The 20,348-nt window shown below is 55.0% G+C and overlaps 2 protein-coding genes across 2 annotated transcripts in view; both read left to right on the top strand.

Moving 5' to 3' along the window:
• PPARGC1B (PPARG coactivator 1 beta) overlaps positions 1-10,057 on the top strand; it is a 44,386-nt gene extending 34,329 nt beyond the window's left edge. Inside the window, exons 4-12 of the mRNA XM_066196892.1 lie at positions 461-571; positions 1,244-2,309; positions 2,652-2,688; positions 3,059-3,123; positions 3,530-4,301; positions 4,782-4,857; positions 5,610-5,731; positions 5,993-6,147; positions 7,707-10,057. Of these exons, the coding sequence (XP_066052989.1) occupies positions 461-571; positions 1,244-2,309; positions 2,652-2,688; positions 3,059-3,123; positions 3,530-4,301; positions 4,782-4,857; positions 5,610-5,731; positions 5,993-6,147; positions 7,707-7,810 (2,508 nt within the window). The 3' untranslated portion in view covers positions 7,811-10,057. The remainder of the gene's footprint in view (positions 1-460; positions 572-1,243; positions 2,310-2,651; positions 2,689-3,058; positions 3,124-3,529; positions 4,302-4,781; positions 4,858-5,609; positions 5,732-5,992; positions 6,148-7,706) is intronic.
• A 5,260-nt stretch (positions 10,058-15,317) lies between these two features.
• On the top strand, positions 15,318-19,206 carry LOC136297181 (E3 ubiquitin/ISG15 ligase TRIM25-like). Its single transcript, XM_066196905.1, has 6 exons — positions 15,318-15,990; positions 16,607-16,702; positions 17,074-17,307; positions 17,402-17,424; positions 18,351-18,523; positions 19,119-19,206. Exons 1-6 carry the CDS (start codon positions 15,376-15,378, stop codon positions 19,193-19,195), a joined length of 1,218 nt encoding a protein of 405 aa, XP_066053002.1. The 5' UTR covers positions 15,318-15,375; the 3' UTR covers positions 19,196-19,206.
• The last annotated feature ends 1,142 nt before the right edge of the window (positions 19,207-20,348 follow it).

The raw sequence follows: 20,348 nt of genomic DNA, 5'->3' as shown, positions 1-20,348 counted from the left end.
GTCTGGATGTTTCGGCTAAGTGAGCCTTGCGAGGGGACAGCCAGTGAGCTGTCCAAACCCATCACTCACGCCACTGTAAAGCCTCTGTCACCTCAGGGCAGAACTGGTGGAGTGAGAAGTTGGGATGCCACGGCAGCTCCCGTGTGTGTGACACCAGTGGGGTTGTCCCTGGGAAGGAAATTCCCTCCTGTCCTCACTGCCCTGGCCCACCTGGGGGTCCCTGAGCTGAACGCTGTGGGGACAGCCCCGACCCCCACAGGGCTGCACACAGCCACGAGGAGGTGGGAAATCCTAACCCTAACCCTCCCTTGCCTGATTTTTTTTTTTTTTGCCCCATTTTTGGGCCGGATTCTCGGTGTTGGATGTGCTCACACATGACCCAAGGGGCTGTGGCCCCCTGGGCGTTTTCTCCCGCCCTCGCTGCGATGCCCACTCCTTTTCTTGCCCCTTCTCTTTGCAGCTGAAGAAGCTGCTCCTGTCTCCGTCGCCTCTGAGCTGCGAGGCCCAGCGGGACGGGAGCGCCCGGCGCCCGGGGACCCCAAAGTCCCGGCCAGCCCGGCCCTGCACAAAGGTACTGCCTCCAGCCCCTGCAGCACCCACCTCCTGGGAGCTGCCCCAAAGCATGGGGAGCCTCTGGGCTGGGCAAGGGGTTGGGGACAGGCAGGGACTGTCACCCGCAGTGCTCCCATCGCTGTCTGCGCTCTGCAAAGCTTTAGATTTTGTGCTGTGCTAAGATGCACTTTGATCTCACTTGAAGCCAGGGGGGTTTGGTCTCTCCCAGCTTCCCTGAGCACCCATTTGTGGAATGAAAGCCCCGTGTGCTCCTTGGGCACCCCCTTGCCCCACTCCCTGCGGATTCTCAGCCCAAGGCAAGGCCTTTGGCCAGGAGTCACTGCCTGTCATCCTGCAGAGCCCACCCCAACACTTCAGCTGGGGTGAAACCCGGCAGAAGGTGCCGGCAGAGATTTCCCCGCTTCGCTAATGGTAACTGTGCGGTGCATTAGGCCTGGCAAATTAGATTGTCGGGGAAGAGCAGCAGCTCCCGCAGGGGCTCCTCCCCTGGGCAGGAGGAGAGTCGCTGTGTGCAGCACGGGCAGCGCTCGGGGCTGACCCCAGCGCGGTCGGGGTGCTGCTGAGCCAGACCTGGGGGGCGGTTTCAGGGTGTGGGGTGGCTCTGTCAGCCTCCCCCCAGGGTGGTGGCCGTGGGGCTCAGGGCTGACATTCTCCTCTCTCCTCTCGGAAGGTGGAGGGTCCCCGGGACAGGAGGGCGAGCGTCCCGCAGGCACAGAGCCGCAGCTGCACGGAGCTGCACCGGCACCTCACCTCCAGCACCTCCTGCTCCCAGACCAAAGCCCCCCAGGCACCCGAGGAGTGCCCGGGCAGCGCCCACCACCCGTCCCCGGGCGACTGCGCCCACCACGAGGACGACAGCGACTCCAGCGAGGACTCGCTGAGCTCCGGCGACTCGGTGGCCGCCCTGTCCTCGGCGGAGGACGGCACGGGCAGCCAGTTCCCCTGCGAGGGGGAGCTGCACTCGGTGGTGGAGCTGATCCGCTACATGCACACCTACTGCCTGCCCCCTCGCAAGCTGCCCGCCCGCGACCCCGCCGACACCAAGCCCCAGCCCTGCAGCCCCTTCAAGAGAGCCAAACCGGACTGTGCCCCCGCGCCGGGCAGCGCCCAGAGCCGGCCGGGCTGCGCCTGGCAGGCAGCGGGAGGCTGCAAGAAACCCGGAGCGTCCTTCTCCATCCTGAAGGAGCTGCTGGCACGGGACCTGCTGTGCGATGTCAGCAAGCCGTACCGCCTGGGCAAGCCCGTGTACGCGGCCCTGGCGCGGCCGCCCGGCTCCTGCTCCCCCGTGCCGCCCGACGGGGAGGGCGCCGGTGGGACTTGCACGGCCAGAGCAGCGGAGAAGGGCGAGCCCCGGCAGAGCCCCGAGGCGGAGGAGCCGCGGGAGCTGGCTGGCCTTGAGGACGATGCCGGGAAGCAGGAGGGGGGCGCAGGGAAGGCGGCCCGCAGGCAGGACAGCGCGGTTTACGCCGTGCGCCGCTCCAAGAGACTCAACCCCGAGCTCGGGCACTGGCTCGCCTTCCTCGACGAGTCCCACCCCGAGTCCTCCGTGCCCCTGGGCTGCAGGGAGGCCGCGCCGTGCCCGGTGCTGGAGGGCTTCTCTGCCGAAGAGCCGGCGGCCGAAGTGGAGGTGGGGGGCACGGCCCCGTCGGCAGAGCCCCAGCCCCTGTGCCCGGGCTCCCTGGGGGATGGCGAGGTGGGCACTGAGAGCCGGCGCTGTGCCCTCCTGGAGCAAACAGGTGAGGGGCTGGGGGTCTGTTCTCTTTTGGGGTGCTTTTTCAATCCATGAGGCATCTTCTGCCTCAGTTTCCCTGTCCTTATGGTGATGTGAAGGAGTTGGTGTGGCCATAAGCCAGCAGGGACCAGGTTGCCCCATCCCTTCAGGTTCTTCCCCATGGGCTCACCCTGGGTCTGGGCTCTGGGGTTCAGCTGCAGTGGTGCCCCAAAACCCCAGCAAGCTGCGAGTGCAGGAATGGCTCAGCCCTGGCAGCGTGAGCCATCCCTCTGAGCTGGGCAAAGCCCTCAGTGGGCACTGCAGGGATACAGCTCCACGGGTAACCTGCTTCTCTCCTGCCTTTCAGAAACACCCAGGTGTCTCACGCTGTCCTTGGCACAAACGTAAGTGCAGATGGGGCTGAGTGACCCAATCTGGGGCTGGAAACTGCCTGGGGATGTGTGGCTGGGCAGGGCCTCTGCAGCCAGCACAGGGAGCTGTGTTTGCAGAGCACAGTGACCTGCACTGCTGGGCACGGGGCTGTGGGGAGCCACAGGGTGCAAAAGGAGCTGGGAGAGTCCCATGCCCAGGGCAGGGTGTTTTGTGTGTGCCCTGGAGCTGCTCACCCCACTGCCTTTGTGGGGTTACTCAGTGAGGCACCAGCCAAAGTGGGAGGGTTCACCTGTGGGCAGTGTTTGCTCAGCTTTCTTTTGGGTTTTGGGGCTGTGGTTCACCTAAACACTTTCTCTCTCCTGGTTTTCTGCTCTTCTCCAGTGACCACACCTTTGGGAAGAGAAACTTTGAGCCAATGCTGACCGTGGAGCTGTGTGGGACAGCAGGTAGGACGGGCTTTGGATTCTTCAGTTTTGCAAAAATCTCCTCTAGGAGGGGGCTCATTTACCCTAAATTCAGCCTGGAGGAACCAATTCCAGCCTACCCAGCCAAGGGGGCACCTTCATCCCCTTCACACTGCAGACGCAGGAGACTCCCTATGCACATCCAAGCACCATGAGCAGCTCAGGGGAATGCGTTTGGGGTGGGAGGAGCTGTTCAGGGGGGCCCTGCACGAGCCAGGAGGGAAGGGAAGAATCCTCTGGTCCCTGCTGGGCTCAAGGCATCCTTCTTGTTCCCCCAAGTGCCCCTGGATGAGGCTGTGGGGGCCGCGGGTGCAGCCCAGGACCAGGGTGGGGCAGGGCAGGACGGAGGGGGCAGAGCTGACTCCTGTCCTTTGTTTGGGGCGCTCAGGTCTCACACCGCCCACCACTCCGCCATACAAACCCGCCGAGGAGGACCTGTACAAGCCAGACATCCCCCAGGAGCCGGGCAAGGAGGAGGGGATGGCCCCCAGCCCCGGGGGCGCCGGGGACGCGGCGGCCTCGAGGAAAGCCTCCAGGAAGCAGCCGGAGAGGACGGAGCTGTTCGCCCACCTGAGCCGGGCGGGCGGGCGCCCGCTCCCCGAGCAGCAGGGCTTGCTCAAGAGGCCCTTCTCCCGCTCCTTCGGGGACCACGACTACTGCCAGGTGCTGAAACCCGAGGCCGCCCTGCAGAGGAAGGTGCTCAAGTCGTGGGAGCCGCCGAGCCAGGTGGAGACGGAGCACAAGAGGAAGGTCCCGGCCGCCCACTACCAGGGACTGGAGCTCAGCAAGGACACGGGCACCGAGATGCTGTGGAAGGACGGCGTCAAGCAGCTGAGAGACCAGGAGATCAGAGCCAGCTTAACGAAGCACTTTGGCTTTCTGGACAGTGCCCTCGACGACGAGGACATGGTGTTCTGCAAGACCCCCGAGTACGACACCGTCTTCGAGGACAGCTGCAGCGAGAGCGGCTCCCCCGTGGAGGAGGATGAGGAGGAAGAGGAGGAGGAGGAGGAAGAGGAGGAGGAGCATGGCAACACCAAGCTGTGCCTGAGGAGAAACCCCCTTTCCAGGACCAGTTTGCATTTCTGCTCCCGGAGCAGGTCCAGCTCGGGCTCGTCGTGCTGCCGGTCGCGGTCACCCGCCAGCAGACGCACCTTCAGGTACGGGGGCACCGGGACATGGGGACTGGGTTTGCCTTCTGAATTTTTGGGCAGCCCCAGTGCTCTCTGCTCTGCTGGCCCAAGCAGTAAAGATGCTAATTAATGAAAGAAAAACTATGGAAATAATTGGTACTGCAGCAGTCGCTGCTGCAAGCATCAGCCGTGGCCTGAGGAAGCAGTGGCAGAGCGAAGCAGCCAGGGGGTGACAGGGCATGGGCAGGCACCAAGCCAGGCCTGGGAAAGGGCAAATGCTGGCTGGAGACAGCCTGGCATCTATGAGAAAAACCTTCCCAGTGTCCTTTCCAGTGTTTCCAGACCCCAGTCTCTCCTTGGCTCCCAGTGCCCCCGAGTGCCCACCCACTCCTGTGGGTGTTTCAGCTTCTCACTCACTCCTGTGGGTGTCTCAGCTTCTCAGTGATGTTTGAAGCTTTCCCAGCAGCTCCCCCAGCCCTGGGCTGACCTCCTGTCCCTCCCTTGCAGGTGTGAGAACGGCGAGCAGTGTCAGGGCGGGAGCGGGCACCGGGGCCAGCTGAAGAAGAGACGGGAAAAGGCCATCGTAAGTGAGCAGGGGACAAAGCAACCCCAGCCCTCAGCTCATCTCCTGCTCCAAAAAGCAGCAGTGGAGCCCTGGCTTCAGCATCCCTTGGTGCGAGGCCAGTGTTAAACAAGGACATGGGGGTGGAGGGGGGAGAGGAAAACCCAACGTGCAGCGGAAGCCGCCAGCCATTGGCAACACACGGAGTCCTTGGCACAGGGATGCCCAGAGCATCCCACGCTGGTGCCTCAGTGCTCTTGGCACTGGCAGTTTGTGGGGTGAACTGGGGAATCCCTGAAGCTGCTCAGCTGTCATAGATGTGGCCCTGCTGCACCGGGAACCCGTGGGCACATGCTGGGAGCTGGGAGAGGGGTGGGCACGTGGCAGAGTAAATTGGTGCTCCCTACTGTTGTGCACACACTCTCACACGTGCTGCTTTGGCACTTTTTCCTGCAATGCAATTGGATTTTGCCCCTGGCAATTCTTTTGGAATATATCCCACATTTGCCAGGAGAAGCTGAAAGAGCTGCAAGAATGCAGGAGAATTGCAAAGGAGAAGAAGGGGGCAGTGGCTGCTCCAGCCTGGTTCTGGCTGTCCTGGGGGTGACACAATTACCTGGCTGGACTCCTGGAGTGGAGACAGCCAGATCCTGGAGAAATCAGTGTGTCCATGGCAGTGCTTCCCAGTGCTGGCTTGCAGGGGCTCCTCCACAGCCCGTGAGCAGCACGGAGGTGCAGGGTCCAAGCCTGAGAGCTTTTGGTTGCTTTGGCAGGGGGAAGGCCGGGTGGTGTACATCAGAAACCTCTCCAGCAGCATGAGCTCCAGCGAGCTGAAGAAACGCTTCGAGGTGTTTGGTGAAATCGTGGAGTGTCAGGTCCTGTCCAGGACTAACAGGTGGGTGGGCAGTGAGCTGTGGTGCAGCAGCTGCAGGCAGCTCCTCTCCCCAAGCCCCACAGCACTGCCAGTGCCACATCAATGCCCTGGGTCAGCCGAGCCCTCGGCCTTGGTGCTTTGGCCAAGGAGATACAGTGTGTCCAGAGATCCAAGGGCATCTGTGGGATGGAGCAGTGGAAGAATGATGGGCTAGGGGTGTAGTGCTGCATCACAAGGGCTGTGGGGCTCATCACAACTGGAATTCTTTCTCTGCTTGCTCAGGGGGGAGAAGTACGGCTTCATCACGTACCGGTATTCCGAGCACGCCGCCTTATCGCTGAAGAACGGCCCCTCGCTCAGGAAGAGGAACGAGCCCTCCTTCCAGCTCAGCTCTGGTGGCCTGGGGCGCTTCTTCTGGACCAGATTCGCTGACCTGGGTGAGGAAGCAGCAGCTGCTTTTGTCTCTTTTATCAGCACAGAGCTGTTACAGCACACTGCACCGCTGAGCCCTGGTCACGCTGGGATCCCAAACGCCTTCAGAGCCTGCAGGAAAAGCCCTCCGGCTTTCCTATGGCTCATGGAACTGCTCATGGCTCAGACTGGTGGATTGGCAAACTGGGGAGAAGAAAAAAAAGCTGGTGTGAGGCCTCAGGGTGTGTTAGCTGCAAAATGTAGCATCACAGCCCAGGGCTGCCGGGACTCAGCTGAGCGCAGCCCATCCTGTGTCTGCTGAGTTTCTGCATGGTGCTGGAGGCTTTCCAGCAGAAAACTCCCTTCCCAGGCATGAGAGAAGGCAGTCAGCAACATTTCATTAGCCCAAGAGGTGATGTGGGTGGTTTGCTGCCCTGCAGGACAGATTCACCACGCTGCACATGCACTCTGGAGCCAAAGTGACAGCACTGAAATGTGCTGTGGTCACATTAATCCTTTCAGTGCTTCAGCAAGGTCTCAGTGACTGTGTCACCGGGGCTGCAGCCTGAGCTGAGGGCCAGGAGCCAAACCCCGTGCTAGTTCTGCAAGAGAAATGTGTCCCAGGCTTTGCCCAGCCCTCCTTGCTTCAGGTGTTTCACCAACACTGCATGTTTATTTCTGTACCTTCTGCAGGGGCTGAAGGGTTCTGGATCCCACTTGATGAGTGAAAGACTGAGGTCCTGAAAATAAAGCCCCAAGTCTTGACTTCCCTCCAGATGCCCCATCTGATACAAGTACTCCCTGGTTTTTTTATCACCTTGCAGTATCTGCTCTGCTTAGAGCAGCCATCCCTTGACTTTGATTGCGGGCATAAATGTCCGTTGTTCATCTGAATAAATCCCAGAGCCTCCCATTCTGGCCACAGAGAAATTAGGAACCAGGTAGCACCCCGTGAGGAAGATGGTGACTGTGCAGTGCTGTGGGGAGGGGGGCCAGAGCTGCCCCCCCTGCATAAGGGAAGCCCCCTCAGTGCTCTTTTCCTGATTTCTGCAGAGCCACCAGTCCCTTCCTGCACAGCCCAGCTCATCCTGGTACAGGATGAAAAGGGGAGCCCCCCAGGCAGAGGTGAAATGCAACCACACCATTCAAAAATATGCATCCAAAATGTTAAACTGCTGCAAAATCAGGCAGCCTTAATTCTGCTGTGTGCTGAATTCCCTGGGCTTTCCGGGGGCACTCCGTGTTCAGCTCCTGGCACGGGGCTGGCAGTGTGGAGCAGGCTGGCTCTGCCACCCGCACAGCTCCCTTGGGATGGCCCTGTGTCAGCCCCTCGAAATTCAGCTGCGCCCAGCAGATTTTTTTCACCCCTGGCAGTGAATGTCAGTGGTGTGTGTCCTGCCCAGCTGGGCCTGGCTGCAGCCCCTCTGCCCCGGCTCTTTTCAGTGTCCCCAGTCCTGTCACCCTCATTGCTGTGTCCCGCCTGGCTGTGCAGTGAGCAGTGCCTCAGTTTCCCTCGCCATGAGGCAGAGAGGACGCTGATCCCCTCTCCCTGACCTGCCTTGCCTTGTGTCCCTTCCATCCCCAGATTGCGGCCCGGACGAGTCCTCCCCGGCTCCGGTGAAAAGCAAGTACGAGACCATGGATTTCGACAGCTTGCTGCAGGAGGCCCAGCTCAGCCTGCATCGGTAACAGCCTTAACCTTGGAGGAATACCTCAATACCTCAGTCAAGGCACTTCCAATATGTTTACGTTTTCAAAGAAATTATTCAGTCTATGGCAAGCGAGAGAGAGCGAGAGAGAGCGAGAGCACGCCCGCAAGAGAGAGACTGCTGTCCCCTGATCGATGTTTACATTGAACAAAGCTGCTTCTGTCTGTGAGTCCCCATGGTGTTGATGTCTCACTGCCACACGTTAGTCCCCCCCTTCTGCTTCTGACTGGTTGTTTTAGGGTGAGCCTAGGAGCCCCCCTGCCCCTCTCCCCCCTTCCCGGTCCTCCCCATGCTCCCGCCGTGGAGTTGCAGCTGTGTTCACCATAACATTTTTTTGTCCGTAGTGTGTGATGATGAAATTGTTCATTGTGAATAGAATCAGGATTATAAACTAATTTTTAATAGAAGAGAAGGAAAAAAAAAAAAGTATATACTTAAAAAAAATGTATTTATGGCTCAGATGTACTGTAATTCAGATTTATTGTACCGCTTCCTTGATTTTTAACTATGCACTGTAATGAGGCACTTGCCACTCAGCAAATGGGGGGTCGGAGCAGTCACGGAGCTGACATTCCCCTGCCTCCCCTGCTGGCAAACCGGGGTGCTCGGTGCTTGCCCCGGGGTCACCCACTCTGCTGTCAAAGCCATTCTGGGGGCCCGAGCCCCCCGGCATCACCCCCGTGCTGAGCTGGGTCCTGGTGGGTGATGGAGCCGGGGCCAGGCAGCTTTGCAGGCTGCAGAGGGTGGGACAGGGATGCTCTGCCTGCAGCCAGCGCTGCTCCAGCCTCTGCTGGAGCCAGCAGAGCGGGGCTGGGCCAGCCAGGCCTGATCCCGTGGGTCCTGCTGGCACAGCCTGAGGGATGGATGTCTCCGGTCCCCGTGGAGGAGCTGGCTCCTCTCCAGCTCCTTGGATGGCTGGAGACTGGCCAGGCCCTATGGTTTGATCCACGCTTGCCTCCACACCCTGCAAAGCAAGCGGGGCGAGAAGAGCTGTCCGTGCTTCCCGCTGGGCAGCCAGCCCCAAACCCAGCCCAAAGCCCAGCTCAAAATCCAGCCCCAAATGCAGAGAGGCAGGGGGGGCACAGCACCCACACTGAACACCCTCCCAGCCCCCTGCCCCGTAGCTGATAAGCCATACACGTCCCAGCACCACCCGCAGCCCGGATCCGTCCCGCGCCCGCCAGCGCCCCGGGGCACAGCTCTGCCTCTGGCCAAGGGCCCTCGGGGCTGGATGAAATGTAAAACTCACTTGTGGACTCGCCCTCCACGTGTGGGCATGGTGGGATGGGGAGCCAGCCCTCCACCAGCCGGAGCAAAGCCCACCAGCAGCCGGCCAGAGGCACTGTTTTCCCAAGGGAGCGGGAACCTTGCTGCTCCTCAAGCCATTGCCACCTTCTCCTTTTGTTTTTTGAGCCCCAGAGACCACTAGGGATTCAGCCATCCTCTGTAGATAGAATATTATAGCCTTAACTCTGCCAATAGATAGATTAGAGTCTCCTGGGGTCTCCCCTCCCCATGACTTGGGGGTTTTATCCCCGGTTCCCTGGGTATGTTCCGTCCATCAGCGGGGAGTGACCGAAGCCTCGGAAATGGCACGAGATGTGACACCAGGAGCCAGAGCCCTGCCTGGGTGGCCCCTGGCTGGGGGGCCGGGGTGCAGCTGGGCTCTGGCAGGAGCAGGAATGCCGACACCAGCACAGTTCCCTGGCTGTTCCCCTCGGGAGAGCCGCGGTTCTGACAACACCCAGCCCGGCAGCGCTGGTGGCCCGGAGGCCACCGCGGGGTCCCCAACCCGCCGCCGGTGACGGTCACTGCCAGGGAACAGCCCTTGTGCCATTTCAGCCTCAGCAGCAAAATCCGGCGTCTCTCCCCAGCCCCAAAATCCCCCCCCCCCAGTTCTCATCCCACCTCGGCGACCATGAGCAGCTCTGGCTGAGACTGAGCATCTGCTATTGGCAATTGCCTCATTGTAGCTTTGCCTTTTTCTGTCCTAGTATTTCCTCACGATGATGATGTTTACATGTGATTGCTATAGAGCTTACGTAGAATGTATATAGCGACACATTTAGGGTGGGTAGTACTGTCCTGTGCTGTGCTGATGTTTTTCAGAAAACGATCAATCCAAAAAAAACCGAAACAAAACAAAACAAAAAAACCAAACAAAAAAACACCAACAAAAAAAAAAAAAAAAAAAAAGAAAGAAAAAAAGAAAAAAAAAAAAAAGAAAGGCAAATAAGTGGAATTCTTCCATCTCCCACTCAGCTGGAGGCACCCATGGCCGGGCCCCGCTGGGGATGCATCAAGGGTGGTGGAGGGGAAGGGTTAGTGCAGAGCTGGGGGGGCTCCAGCCCGCTCCAGGGGATCACTCAGTCCCTTCCCAAGCGCTGGTTTGGTCATACCCAGATCCAGAATTTCCCAGTGTTTCCCTGGGGCTGGGTGCCCTGGGTCAGCCCCGAGCCAGTGCTGGGGAAGGGGAGGGCTGGTCCTGCACAGAGCTCATCAGCACTGCAGCCCTAGGGTAGGAACAGATGCAATAAGTGGTCTTTGTGGTGCCTGAAGCCTATAAGTGGGGTTGGGTTTTCTTTTTTTTTTGGTTTGGGTTTTTAATATTTTTTTTCCATTCCCGCTTGGGATGGTTTGTTTTCCCTCCTCCCCCCCAAAAAACTTTTCCTTTTCCAGGACTTATGCACTATGCTGAGAGCCCCTTGGGCTGTGTGCTGCCTGCCCTGTGGCTTCCCCCCCACCTTTTAGGACTGGGTAAAAAATAAATTTCCACTTGATTTTTTTTTTTAAATTTTTGTGGGGTTTTTTTTGTTTTCACTCTAAAGGTGTCTTTAGCTCACAGTGCTCGAGTCTGCAGGAAGGTGGATCAGGCCACAGGGGCAGCTGGGAGCTCCCTGCCGAGCTGCCTAAGCTTTGGATGCTGACAGGGAAATGGGGCAGGAGCAAAGCACTGCCCAGGCACTGCTGCCAGGGAAGCCAGAGGTGCCCAGAGCTTTGCAGGAGCTGCCAGGCACTGGGCATCCCCCCTTTTTCCAAGGATTGCCTTTCCATCCCACCCAGCCTGTGGCATCGCCGTGGGTGCCCCTCAAAAAAGGGACCCCTCACACCCCAGCCCCCTGCGAGGGCTGTGGGATGGGCAGGAGAAACTGGGAGCAAAAGGGTTTATTCCGGTAGGCAATAAGTCAGGAGGAGATTTTATTTTTTTAAAACTGTGTAAAGTGTAGAACGTCCCGTCCCCCCCAGGCCATTTCCTGCAGGTGCTGTGGGGAAACGCTGAATGTGTGAAGAGTTGCTGATGAAATGCCCCTTTTGCTTGTTTTGCACAGGTTTGCCCCAGAAAAACTCGTTGTTCAGGGGGGGACAGCAGGTTTCTGGCTGGAATCCAGCGTGTCCCTGAGGCTCTGCAGGGAGGAGCAAACGTTTCTGAGTGTGTGGGCTGAATGCAGAGGACAATCCCAGGTTTTAGGTTGGATGCTGCCCCAAAGCAAAGGTTTCTCTCGATTCCATCTTACAAATCTTTCAGGAAGCAGCAGCTCAGTCACCACGTTACAGCCCTGAGTCTGATCTCGGCTCTGGGCCATGCAAACGAGTTTTGCAATTGCAGATCAACACGGTTTTCTCCTGGTTTGGGTTGGTTTTTCTTCTTTCTTTCTGGAGGTGTGCTGAGTCCTGAGATACACCGGTGTTGGAGCTGAACCCAACACACGTTCTGTTCTAAGTGCATCCCTGACAATCTCAAGCAATACAGAGCCAAATGCAGCCTTGGGGTTTCATTTTGGGGTTTCATTCTTCTTCCCTCGCCCTCCCCGGGGCCAGGGGCGGCAGCAGGAGTTGGGGAGGGAGTGTGTGAGTGCATGTGAGAAAGAGAGAAAACAGTTCAATTGATGCATTTCTTGAGAAAGGTGTAAGAATTTCACCCAAAAATGGGCACATCTGCTTTCTTATTTATAAAAAAAAAAAAGCTAAATTCTGTCTTTTTCTTTTTTTTTTTTTTTTAAGTAAAAGGACACTGCTCATAATTATTAGGGGCCAATTCTGCCTCCTTTGCTCATGCTGGGTAACTACGACTTAACTCTGCAATTTTCTACTTGCAGAGTAAGTAAAAGCAGCAGAATTGACCCCTCTTTGATTAAGAATCAAGTTTTTAGTACTTTTTTTTTAAATTGGTAGTGGTTTTTTTTATATTTCACTTAATTTTTCCCCCAGTTCCGTTCTGTTGTGTCCTTATTTATGTAATATACTTTAACCTTAAGAGATGGCATGGATTCTTATGCCTTTCCTTTATTATTATTATTATTATTATTGTTATTATTTTTAAAAAACAAAAGAGATTTATTTCTAGTGTGATTTAACTGTCTACCTTCTAAAATGAGAGAACGTTTTCTTGTATTTTTACATTGTCAGATTCTATAGTTTCATAGATAATTTAACCAAATCGCTCAATGTATTCTCTATATCTATCCAGTGGGTATAAAAGTTCTATTTTAAATTGTGTAAATACTTCAGAACTGGCTTCTTTTTCCAGACTCCCCTGCCGTGGAGTTTCTTGTTTACATCAAAAAGACTGTAGAATCTCTACGCTCATGTACTGTAAATAGTGAAGTGATCTGCCTATAAATAAACGATAACATATATACTATAAAGTGGAAAGAACAAAAAAAAAGGAAGAAGTTTGTGCTGCTATACTTTAGTTTTTGGTGAAAATCTGCCCGGGGCGAGGTGTTTTGCTCTGCCTGGCTGGCAGTGGGGCTGTGCCAGGGCCAAGGGGATGGCAGAGCCTCCCAGCCGTCAGGGATGCAGCTCCTGCCTGGGAATATCCCTGTGGGTTGCTGTTTGAAGTGTGGCTTCTCCCAGTTTAACTCATGCAGGAAAAACCTGGGCTCTGCACTCTGGACTTCGAGTGGTGCCACTGCCACAGGACCCCTGGCCAAAGAAACTCCCCAGATTGAGTGGGTGAAGAATGAAGAATCCTTAGATTTTCTGGAGTGATGAAAAAGAGAGCAAGAAAAAAAAATGTTGAAAAGACTCCAGGTGGTGATGCAGCAGCTGTGGAGCTCAGGATGGCACCTGGAGAATCCCTGGAAGCAGGAGAGCAGGCTCTGGGAGCCAAACTGGGGCATGGTCATGGTGTCCTGGCTCAGGATGGCACCTGGAGAATCCCTGGAAGCAGGAGAGCAGGCTCTGGGAGCCAAACTGCTCTCCCAGGGGCACGGCCGTGTCCTGTTGTCCTGGTCCCTGTGGCAGTCCAGGCTGTGGAAGGGATGTTTGGAAGGCCTGGGCAGGCCCAGCATGGGCACAGCTACCCCAGGCACACGGGAGCCCCATGCCAGCCGTGCCCCTGGGAGGGCTCACCCGGCCAGAGAGGTTGCACTGATTTTATCCAGCCCATGGATCAGTGATGCTGCTGGGCTGAAGGATCCCAGCAGCCCGAAAGGAGCAGCTCTGCAAGGTGCTGAGCTGTGCCAGCTGCTGGTTTTGGATGATTTGCACCGATTTAGGCAGCAGCTCTGCCCCTGCCTGTCTCCAGCACATCTGTGGGAGCCCAGTGTGGGTCCCCCAGCCAGAACCAGCCTCCCACCCCAAACCCAGCCCCTCACCCTGCCACTGCTGCACCCAGAGTGGAGAGCTGGTGGGAAGCCCATTCCCTGCTGCTTTCCAAAACCAGCTGGCTTCAAGGCCACCGAAGAGGAATGTTGTGATGCCAGTGAAAACATGAATTTGGAGGGGGGAAATGTGGGAATGCAGCTGGGATAGCCAATGATGGGGTGCCCAGGGTGGGTACTTGTGGAGCAGAGGCACAGGAGTGGGTTCCCAGGAGGGAGAGGGGCACACAAAGGAAGGTTCTGCAGGGAGGGACAGACCCAGAGCTGATGTTTGTCCTCCCAGCCCGACCTGTGCCTCCAACACTGCATTCCCAGGCAGCCTCCTGGAAAATAAAGCACTGATACTGTTTATTGGATACGATCGTTTATTGAGGATAATTCCTGCAAGCAGACCTAGAGTCTGAAAGGAGCTGTTGGTGAATGTTGACATCAGCCCAACAGTTCCGTCGGTCCCAGCCATTTGGGAAAAATCCCAGCAGGACTGTTTTTATTTTGGCATAACTTTGTTGATAAAACAACTCCTTTTCACACAGACAGGCGCTGTTTTGGAGTAGCTCATGTGGCTGCTGGAGGGGAGAGAGGCAGTGTTATTTATCTCCTGGCACAGTGTGCCTCATGGAAAGGGGAAAATCAGTCACTTTGTGAGCAGGGACAGCTTTGGGGGCTGCCCTGGGCTGGCTGGCACCTGGCAGTGTGGGCAGCACACCCCAGGCTGCTGCTCCTGACCAGGAATGCCCACTGTGTGGGACTTCATTTCACTGCCTGCTGAGCTGTCCTGGGCTGCTTTTTGGAGTTTCAGCTCCCACCTGTGCCATGAGCAGTGGCATCTGACACCAAATCCTGCTCTGGGCTCTGCTGGCACAGGAGCTCCCTGACAAGGACCTCAGCTTTGCGCCACACAAGGTCTGCCCAGGGGCTCTGGAAGCTGCACAAGTGCATTTGCCCACTCAGCCCATTTATCAGTCCCAGGCTGGTGTCCAGGTCCATTCAGGTGTCTTTGCAAAGGGGTAAAGGTTTTGTTCCTTTGCTCTCTGGCTGCTGGTCCAGCTGTCCCAGCCTCCCTGCCCGCAAGGATTCTTCCCAGCTTTCCTTCTTGCCTCATTTCCTGAGCCATCAAAGCATGCCTGGACCTTCTGCCACGTTCCCCTTGAAGTGTCCAAGCTCTCAGCCTCGAGCTGCAGCACAGAGTTTGTCCTGTTGACACTGAAAATGGGGAATTAAACTCTCTAACATTGTAAGTTCAATATTAGAAAGTGGCATTATTTTATTTCAGGCACGTGGGGCATAACTCCCTATTACACACACCACACCTTGCCAACAGAGCCGTTTAAATCTGTGTAACTTTTATGTATTCAAATACATTTCCCCAAACTCATACCGATACGCTAAACACTCTCTGAATTTTCTGCTTATTTAAATCACTTCTCAGAGTTTCTTTTCATTGGAGTAGGGTTCTTTTGAGGGTCTTGGGTGGTCGTTTGGGGAACATCCCATTCCTCCAAAATTATTATTTTTTTGGTCACAGGCCTCCAAAAACGTTTCTTCTCTTTGAATGCATCCCATTGCTGTGGTCTGGGCAGGATATTCCTTCTTATCAGCACCGCTCAGGATCACAGTCTTTACAGCTCAAATAACCGTTTGCACAAAGGGCAAAGGCCAGTCGGGTAAACCCGAAAGAAATTCGCAAGACTTAATTAAACTTGACTTGTTACAATTTTTTTTTTCTCAACACCGAGACGACCACAGCCCTTGCCCACGTGGCGGGGAGAGGCAGGAAGCCGGAGGGAGGGGAGGGATGACTTTTCCCTTCCAAGCGGGAGGAGGCAGCAGCTTTTAGCTCACGAGGCGAAGTTTTTTTTCTCTTCCGTGCCGCATTTTGTTTCGTTTCCCAGCAGAGCCCTCCCGCAGGAGCTCGGCCCTGCCCCGGAGCCGCGGCGCCATGTCCGGGGCAGAGGCTGTGGCCGGGCTGAGGGAAGAGCTGACCTGTCCCGTCTGCCTGGACATTTACAAAGACCCCGTGTCCTTGGGCTGCGGCCACAACTTCTGCAGGGTCTGCATCGAGCTGGTGGCGCTCCAGGGCCCGCAGAGCTCTGCCCGCTGCCCGCTCTGCCAGTCGCCCGTCGGGGAGCCGCAGCCCAACTTCCTCCTCCGCAACATCGTGCAGAAGTTCCTGGACGCTCCCATGCACCGAGAGGAGCAAAAGCAGGAAGGGCAGTGCGAGGAGAAGGAGGAAAGCTCGGGCCAGCCGGAGGAGGCTGTCCTGTGTGATTTCTGCCTCCAGGATCAGCGGCCCGCAGTGCAGACGTGCCTGAACTGCGAAGCTTCCCTGTGCCAAGCCCACCTGAGCAAACACAACAGCAAGAACGCCCAGAGCCACGTACTGGTGGAGCCCTGCCATGCCCAGGTCCTGGCTGAGAGGAAATGCCCCAAGCACGGCAAACTGCTGGAGTTCTTCTGTAAGAATGACTTGGAATGCGTCTGCATGGCGTGCTCCATCGTCTCCCACCAGAACCACAAGATCCTCAGTTTGGAGGAGGCTTTTATAGGAGTTCAGGTAAGAGGCTGCTGGCACAGTGGGGCGGGCAAGGATTGCACCAGGAAAACCCCAGAGAGCTGCCCATGGCACAGGGGCAACTCCTGAGTTCCAGAACTGCAAACCCAGGATGGGGCTAAATGGCAATCCCGGGCTTTTATTCTTGGTTTTGTCCCAGATTCTCTCTGGGTTTGGTCCCTGAGATGTAAAACAAGATGCCATGAATGCTTTTTTCCTCCTCCTGAGGGAAGAGTTTGGCCAAACTGGTGGGACTGAGTGCTCCTGCAAGGTTTTAGCCCTTGGTGCACCTCCAAGCCGAGGACGAGCCTGAGCTGCACTTAAGCAAAGATAATTAATGACAGAGTAACAGAAAGAAAAGTGCCAACAAAGGAAATAGCTTTATATGCGGCTAGTGCACATGAACAGCTTTCAGCTTCAAATTGTCTTTCTTGTGCTTGTAATTGTGGCATTTCTTCAGGGATAAAACATTCCAGTAAACTTTTGTCTACTGATTTGTCCTGAGAGCATGCAATGAGCAGACCTTCTGCAAGTCTAACGTAACCCCTGTGGATAAAACTGCTGATCTTGTGCATTATGCCAGTCCTATCCTGAAATCTCCTTCTGGTTATGTTTGTAGGAAGTTTATCCTGGAACTCTGGAAACACTGAAAAACCATGAAGCTACACTGGATCAAGCCATAGCAAACCTGCTGAAACAATTGGAGGGACTAAAGGTTTGTTTCAAGGTCCCATATCACCTTAGGGTGGTTGCTTGCTGGTAAATGATGAGATAAAGTTTTCTTTTGCTCTTCCCCTGGTCATGGATTTTGAAGCTTTTTTAGTTCCCCCGTGGTTTTTCATGTATTTTTGAGGTTACTTCTTTGAGGAAGGATGATGCATAACTTTTTTATCATTTTGGGAGGTACAATCTTAGTTAAGCTTGGAAGTCTGTGCCTCTTGATGAGTGGCTGGTGTGTGGCTTTTTTATTTTTCCAGCCTTCAACGTTTAGTTACTTCTCTCATCCCAGAAAAAAGACAGTTTTTTTCTGAATGAGAGCTCATGTGGAAAATGTCCCTTACAATTTTGAAATTGTTTTCTTAATAGAGTGAGGACAGCCAGCGGAGGGCACAGCTGGAGAACCTGTTCAAGGAGATGGATGAGAAGCTAGAGAATGAAAAAAGAAAGGTCCTGAAAATTTTAAATGACTACGAGGAGCAACAAATTCATCGGATTCAGACAGAGATGAATAATCACAAGAGGGAGAAGGATTCAGCCAGCCGTGATGTTCAGGAGCTGGAGGCTCTGAGAAATCAGAAAGACACACTTCTTTTCACCAAGGTACCTATCAGCATCCCCCTTCCCAGAGACACAGAGCTCCAGGCCTGGCCTGTGCCCGCACTGTGCTAATTCTGCTTTCAAAATGTCTTTACAGATTTTTGCAGCAATTAAAACCAGGTAAGCTCTTCCTGAGGTTTAATGTCTTTATTGACAATCTGGACGAGGGGATGGAGTGCACTCTCGGTAAGTTCACCGACAGCACTAAGTTGGGCAGGAGTGTGGATGTGCAGGAGGGCAGGAAGCTCTGCAGAAGGATCAGGATCCATGGGCCAAGGCCAGCAGTGTGAGATTCAATGAGGTGAAGTGCCGGGTCCTGCTCTGTGGTCACAACAATCTGATGCTGTTCCAGGCTGGGGGAACAGTGACTGGAAAGCTGCCTGGCAGGGAAGAAACTGGGAACATTGTTCAGTGTTGGCTGAACATGAGCCCAGGTGGGCAAGAAGGCCAGTGGCACCTGGCCTGTCTCAGCAGTAGTGTGGCAGCAGGAGCAGGGCAGTGACTGTCCCCTGTGCTGGCACTGCTGAGGTCACACCTTGAGTGCTGTGAACAGCTCTGGGACTCTCAGAGGAAGAGAGACCCTGAGGGGCTGGAGTGTGCCCAGGGAAGGGAATGGAGCTGGGGATGGGGCTGGAGCCCCAGGAGAGGCTGAGGGAGCTGGGAAAGGGGCTGAGCCTGGAGAAAAGGAGGCTCAGGGGGGACCTGGTGGCTCTGCACAACTCCCTGACAGGAGGGGACAGCCGGGGGGGTCAGGCTCTGCTCCCAGGGAACAGGGACAGGAGGAGAGGGAATGGCCTCAGGCTGGGCCAGGGGAGGCTCAGGGTGGACACCAGCAGGAATTTCTCCATGGAAAGAGTGCTCCCCAGGCCTTGGAAGTGCCCAGGGAGGTTTGGATCCCCATCCCCGGAGGTGTCCAAAGTGTCCAAGGACATGGCACTCAATGTTCTGGGCTGCGGACAAGGTGGGGATGGGGCACAGCTTGGACTCGATGGCCTTGGAGGTCTTTTCCCACCTAGCAATTCTGTGATTCCTTCTGCATGTTTTAGGAAACGCAAACCACTTCCTACTATGGATGGTGTGACAGTGCCAAAACCACCCATTACTTTGGATAAATCAACAACAAATGCTATCCAGAAGTCTTTCCACCAATTCCTCTCAAAGATGGAGCACTTCTTTAAGCAGCCACCACCACCTTTGGTGTATAGACCACCACCTCCTGGTAAGTGCTCATTTCACTGTGTCAGAAGCAAGATGGAGAAGTCAATAAAACATTTTTAAGACAGAACTTTAATGAGACACCAAGTACACTGAGTACCTCTAGGAGTGCTAATTCCCTAACACTGTATGCTTATTTGCACGTGTGTGTGCAGCAAAGGGAGCTGGTCCTGGGATTCAGGGCTTTGGGGCATGCCTTGAATACACCTTGCTAAACCAGGCTATGGATAAAGAGGCTTGAAAGTCCCAGGAGTTTTCTGGGAGGATTAAGAAGAAGAATACCTCTGTGGCATCCCTTTGATTCAAGGGGAAAGTAGAGAACTCATCACAGCAGCAGCAGGGTGGAGTTTGCTCAGGACATAAATAACCTGCTCTTTCTGTGTAAATACTTCTACTCCTTTGCAATGCTTTGTAAGCTCAGCCTACAGTCCCAGAGCTGTGCACACTTGTCTGACTGAATTGATGAAGTGAGGGTTCCCTGGGTACTGCTCTCTGGATGGTGCTTCAGCCCTCACTGGCAGCAAGCCTTGGGTCAGGACAGAGGCAGACTCCAAATCTCCACGATTATCTGTTAATCATAATGCTTTTTTTCTGTTTAGATTCCTTCTCATTTGGTCCAACCCAAACTTACTACGCTCCCAAGTCTGCACCTTTCTCCCATTTTGATTTCGAATAGCCTAACGAAATACAAATTCAGTGGCAATCATAATGATAACAATCATAGAAAGGAGGGAAGAGAGAGAAAAGCCGGCCGAAACTTAACGGTGCACCGCACAATTGCTCCCCCATCACCTGCTGTCTGATGTCCAGCCACTGTTCCCGAGCAGCAATTGGCTCCTTCTGGCCATCTCCCCCCAGTTCATATACTGGGCATGGTGTTCTATGGTGTGGAATATCCCTTTGGCCAGTTTGGGTCACCGGCCCCAGCTGTGCTCCTTCGCGGCTTTTTGTGCACCTCCTCGCTGACAGAGCATGAGGCGTGGGAAAGGTCCTTGGCTCAGGTTAAACACTGCTCAGCAACAGCCAAACCAGCAGTGTGTTATCAATGCTATTCCCTGCTGAACCCAGCACTGTACCAGGTGCTGAGAAGAGGATGAATTCTGTCTATCCCAGCCCAAACCAGGACAGGACTGCAATACACACAGTGCCATCCCAGACGTGCAGGGCGACCAGAGCTGCTGGAGGAGGACACCAGCAATGAGAGCTGCTGGAACCTTGGAATTGTTTGTGCCTGGTTTGAATGCTGCCTGCAAATGCCTCGCAGTTACTTCTGTGAGTTCCATAGGTTAAAGACATCAACAGCAGAAGAAACACTCTGTCGTTTCATGATGTGTCTGTCAAGGCTGGACATCCTGCTAAGAACTTCAGGCTTACAGAGACAGGAACCATCCCTTTGAAGTATCCCATCCATGCTGCCACCAGCAGGTTGAAGCTCCTGTAGTGATATGGGGACAAGGTGTTATTTTGTATTTCCAGGCCTAGAGATTTTGAGCCTTGCACAGAGGCTGTGCTAAGCTGGCATATCAGAAATTGGATTGTGGGCTGCTGTGACAGGGGTTATATCGGAGCACCCTGCCTCTTCCTGCAAGAGCTGCTCTTTTATTTGTTCTGTTAATCATAATGGAAATACCATTAAGTTACTGGTTTTTGCTCAGCTGTATCAAATACTGTGTTGGCTTCGTGTTACTAAAGTCATTAGCTTGCAAAACGTGATGGCCATTTATTTTATCTAAAAGTTGACAGCACAACATTTAACTGCTACAGAACTATAGACAGCAGCAATGCTGATCTTTGATCTAAAGGCAGCCGCTTTTGCCTCTGCCGCCTCT

The sequence above is a fragment of the Chamaea fasciata genome, unplaced genomic scaffold, assembly GCF_029207755.1.
Source record: "Chamaea fasciata isolate MVZ Bird 193981 ecotype frontalis unplaced genomic scaffold, bChaFas1.0.hap1 SCAF_15, whole genome shotgun sequence".
Classification (NCBI taxonomy): Eukaryota; Metazoa; Chordata; class Aves; order Passeriformes; family Sylviidae; genus Chamaea; species Chamaea fasciata.
Note: the sequence above shows the minus strand (reverse complement) of the source record. Positions and strands in the feature narration are given on the sequence as shown.

Bases quoted from the DNA above. Each gene is read 5' to 3' on its own strand.
- LOC136297181 (XM_066196905.1), top strand. From the start codon at position 15,376: ATGTCCGGGGCAGAGGCTGTGGCCGGGCTGAGGGAAGAGCTGACCTGT. The intron at 15,991-16,606 runs GTAAGAGGCTGC...TTATGTTTGTAG, and splicing joins AGGCTTTTATAGGAGTTCAG to GAAGTTTATCCTGGAACTCT. The intron at 16,703-17,073 runs GTTTGTTTCAAG...TTTTCTTAATAG, and splicing joins AACAATTGGAGGGACTAAAG to AGTGAGGACAGCCAGCGGAG.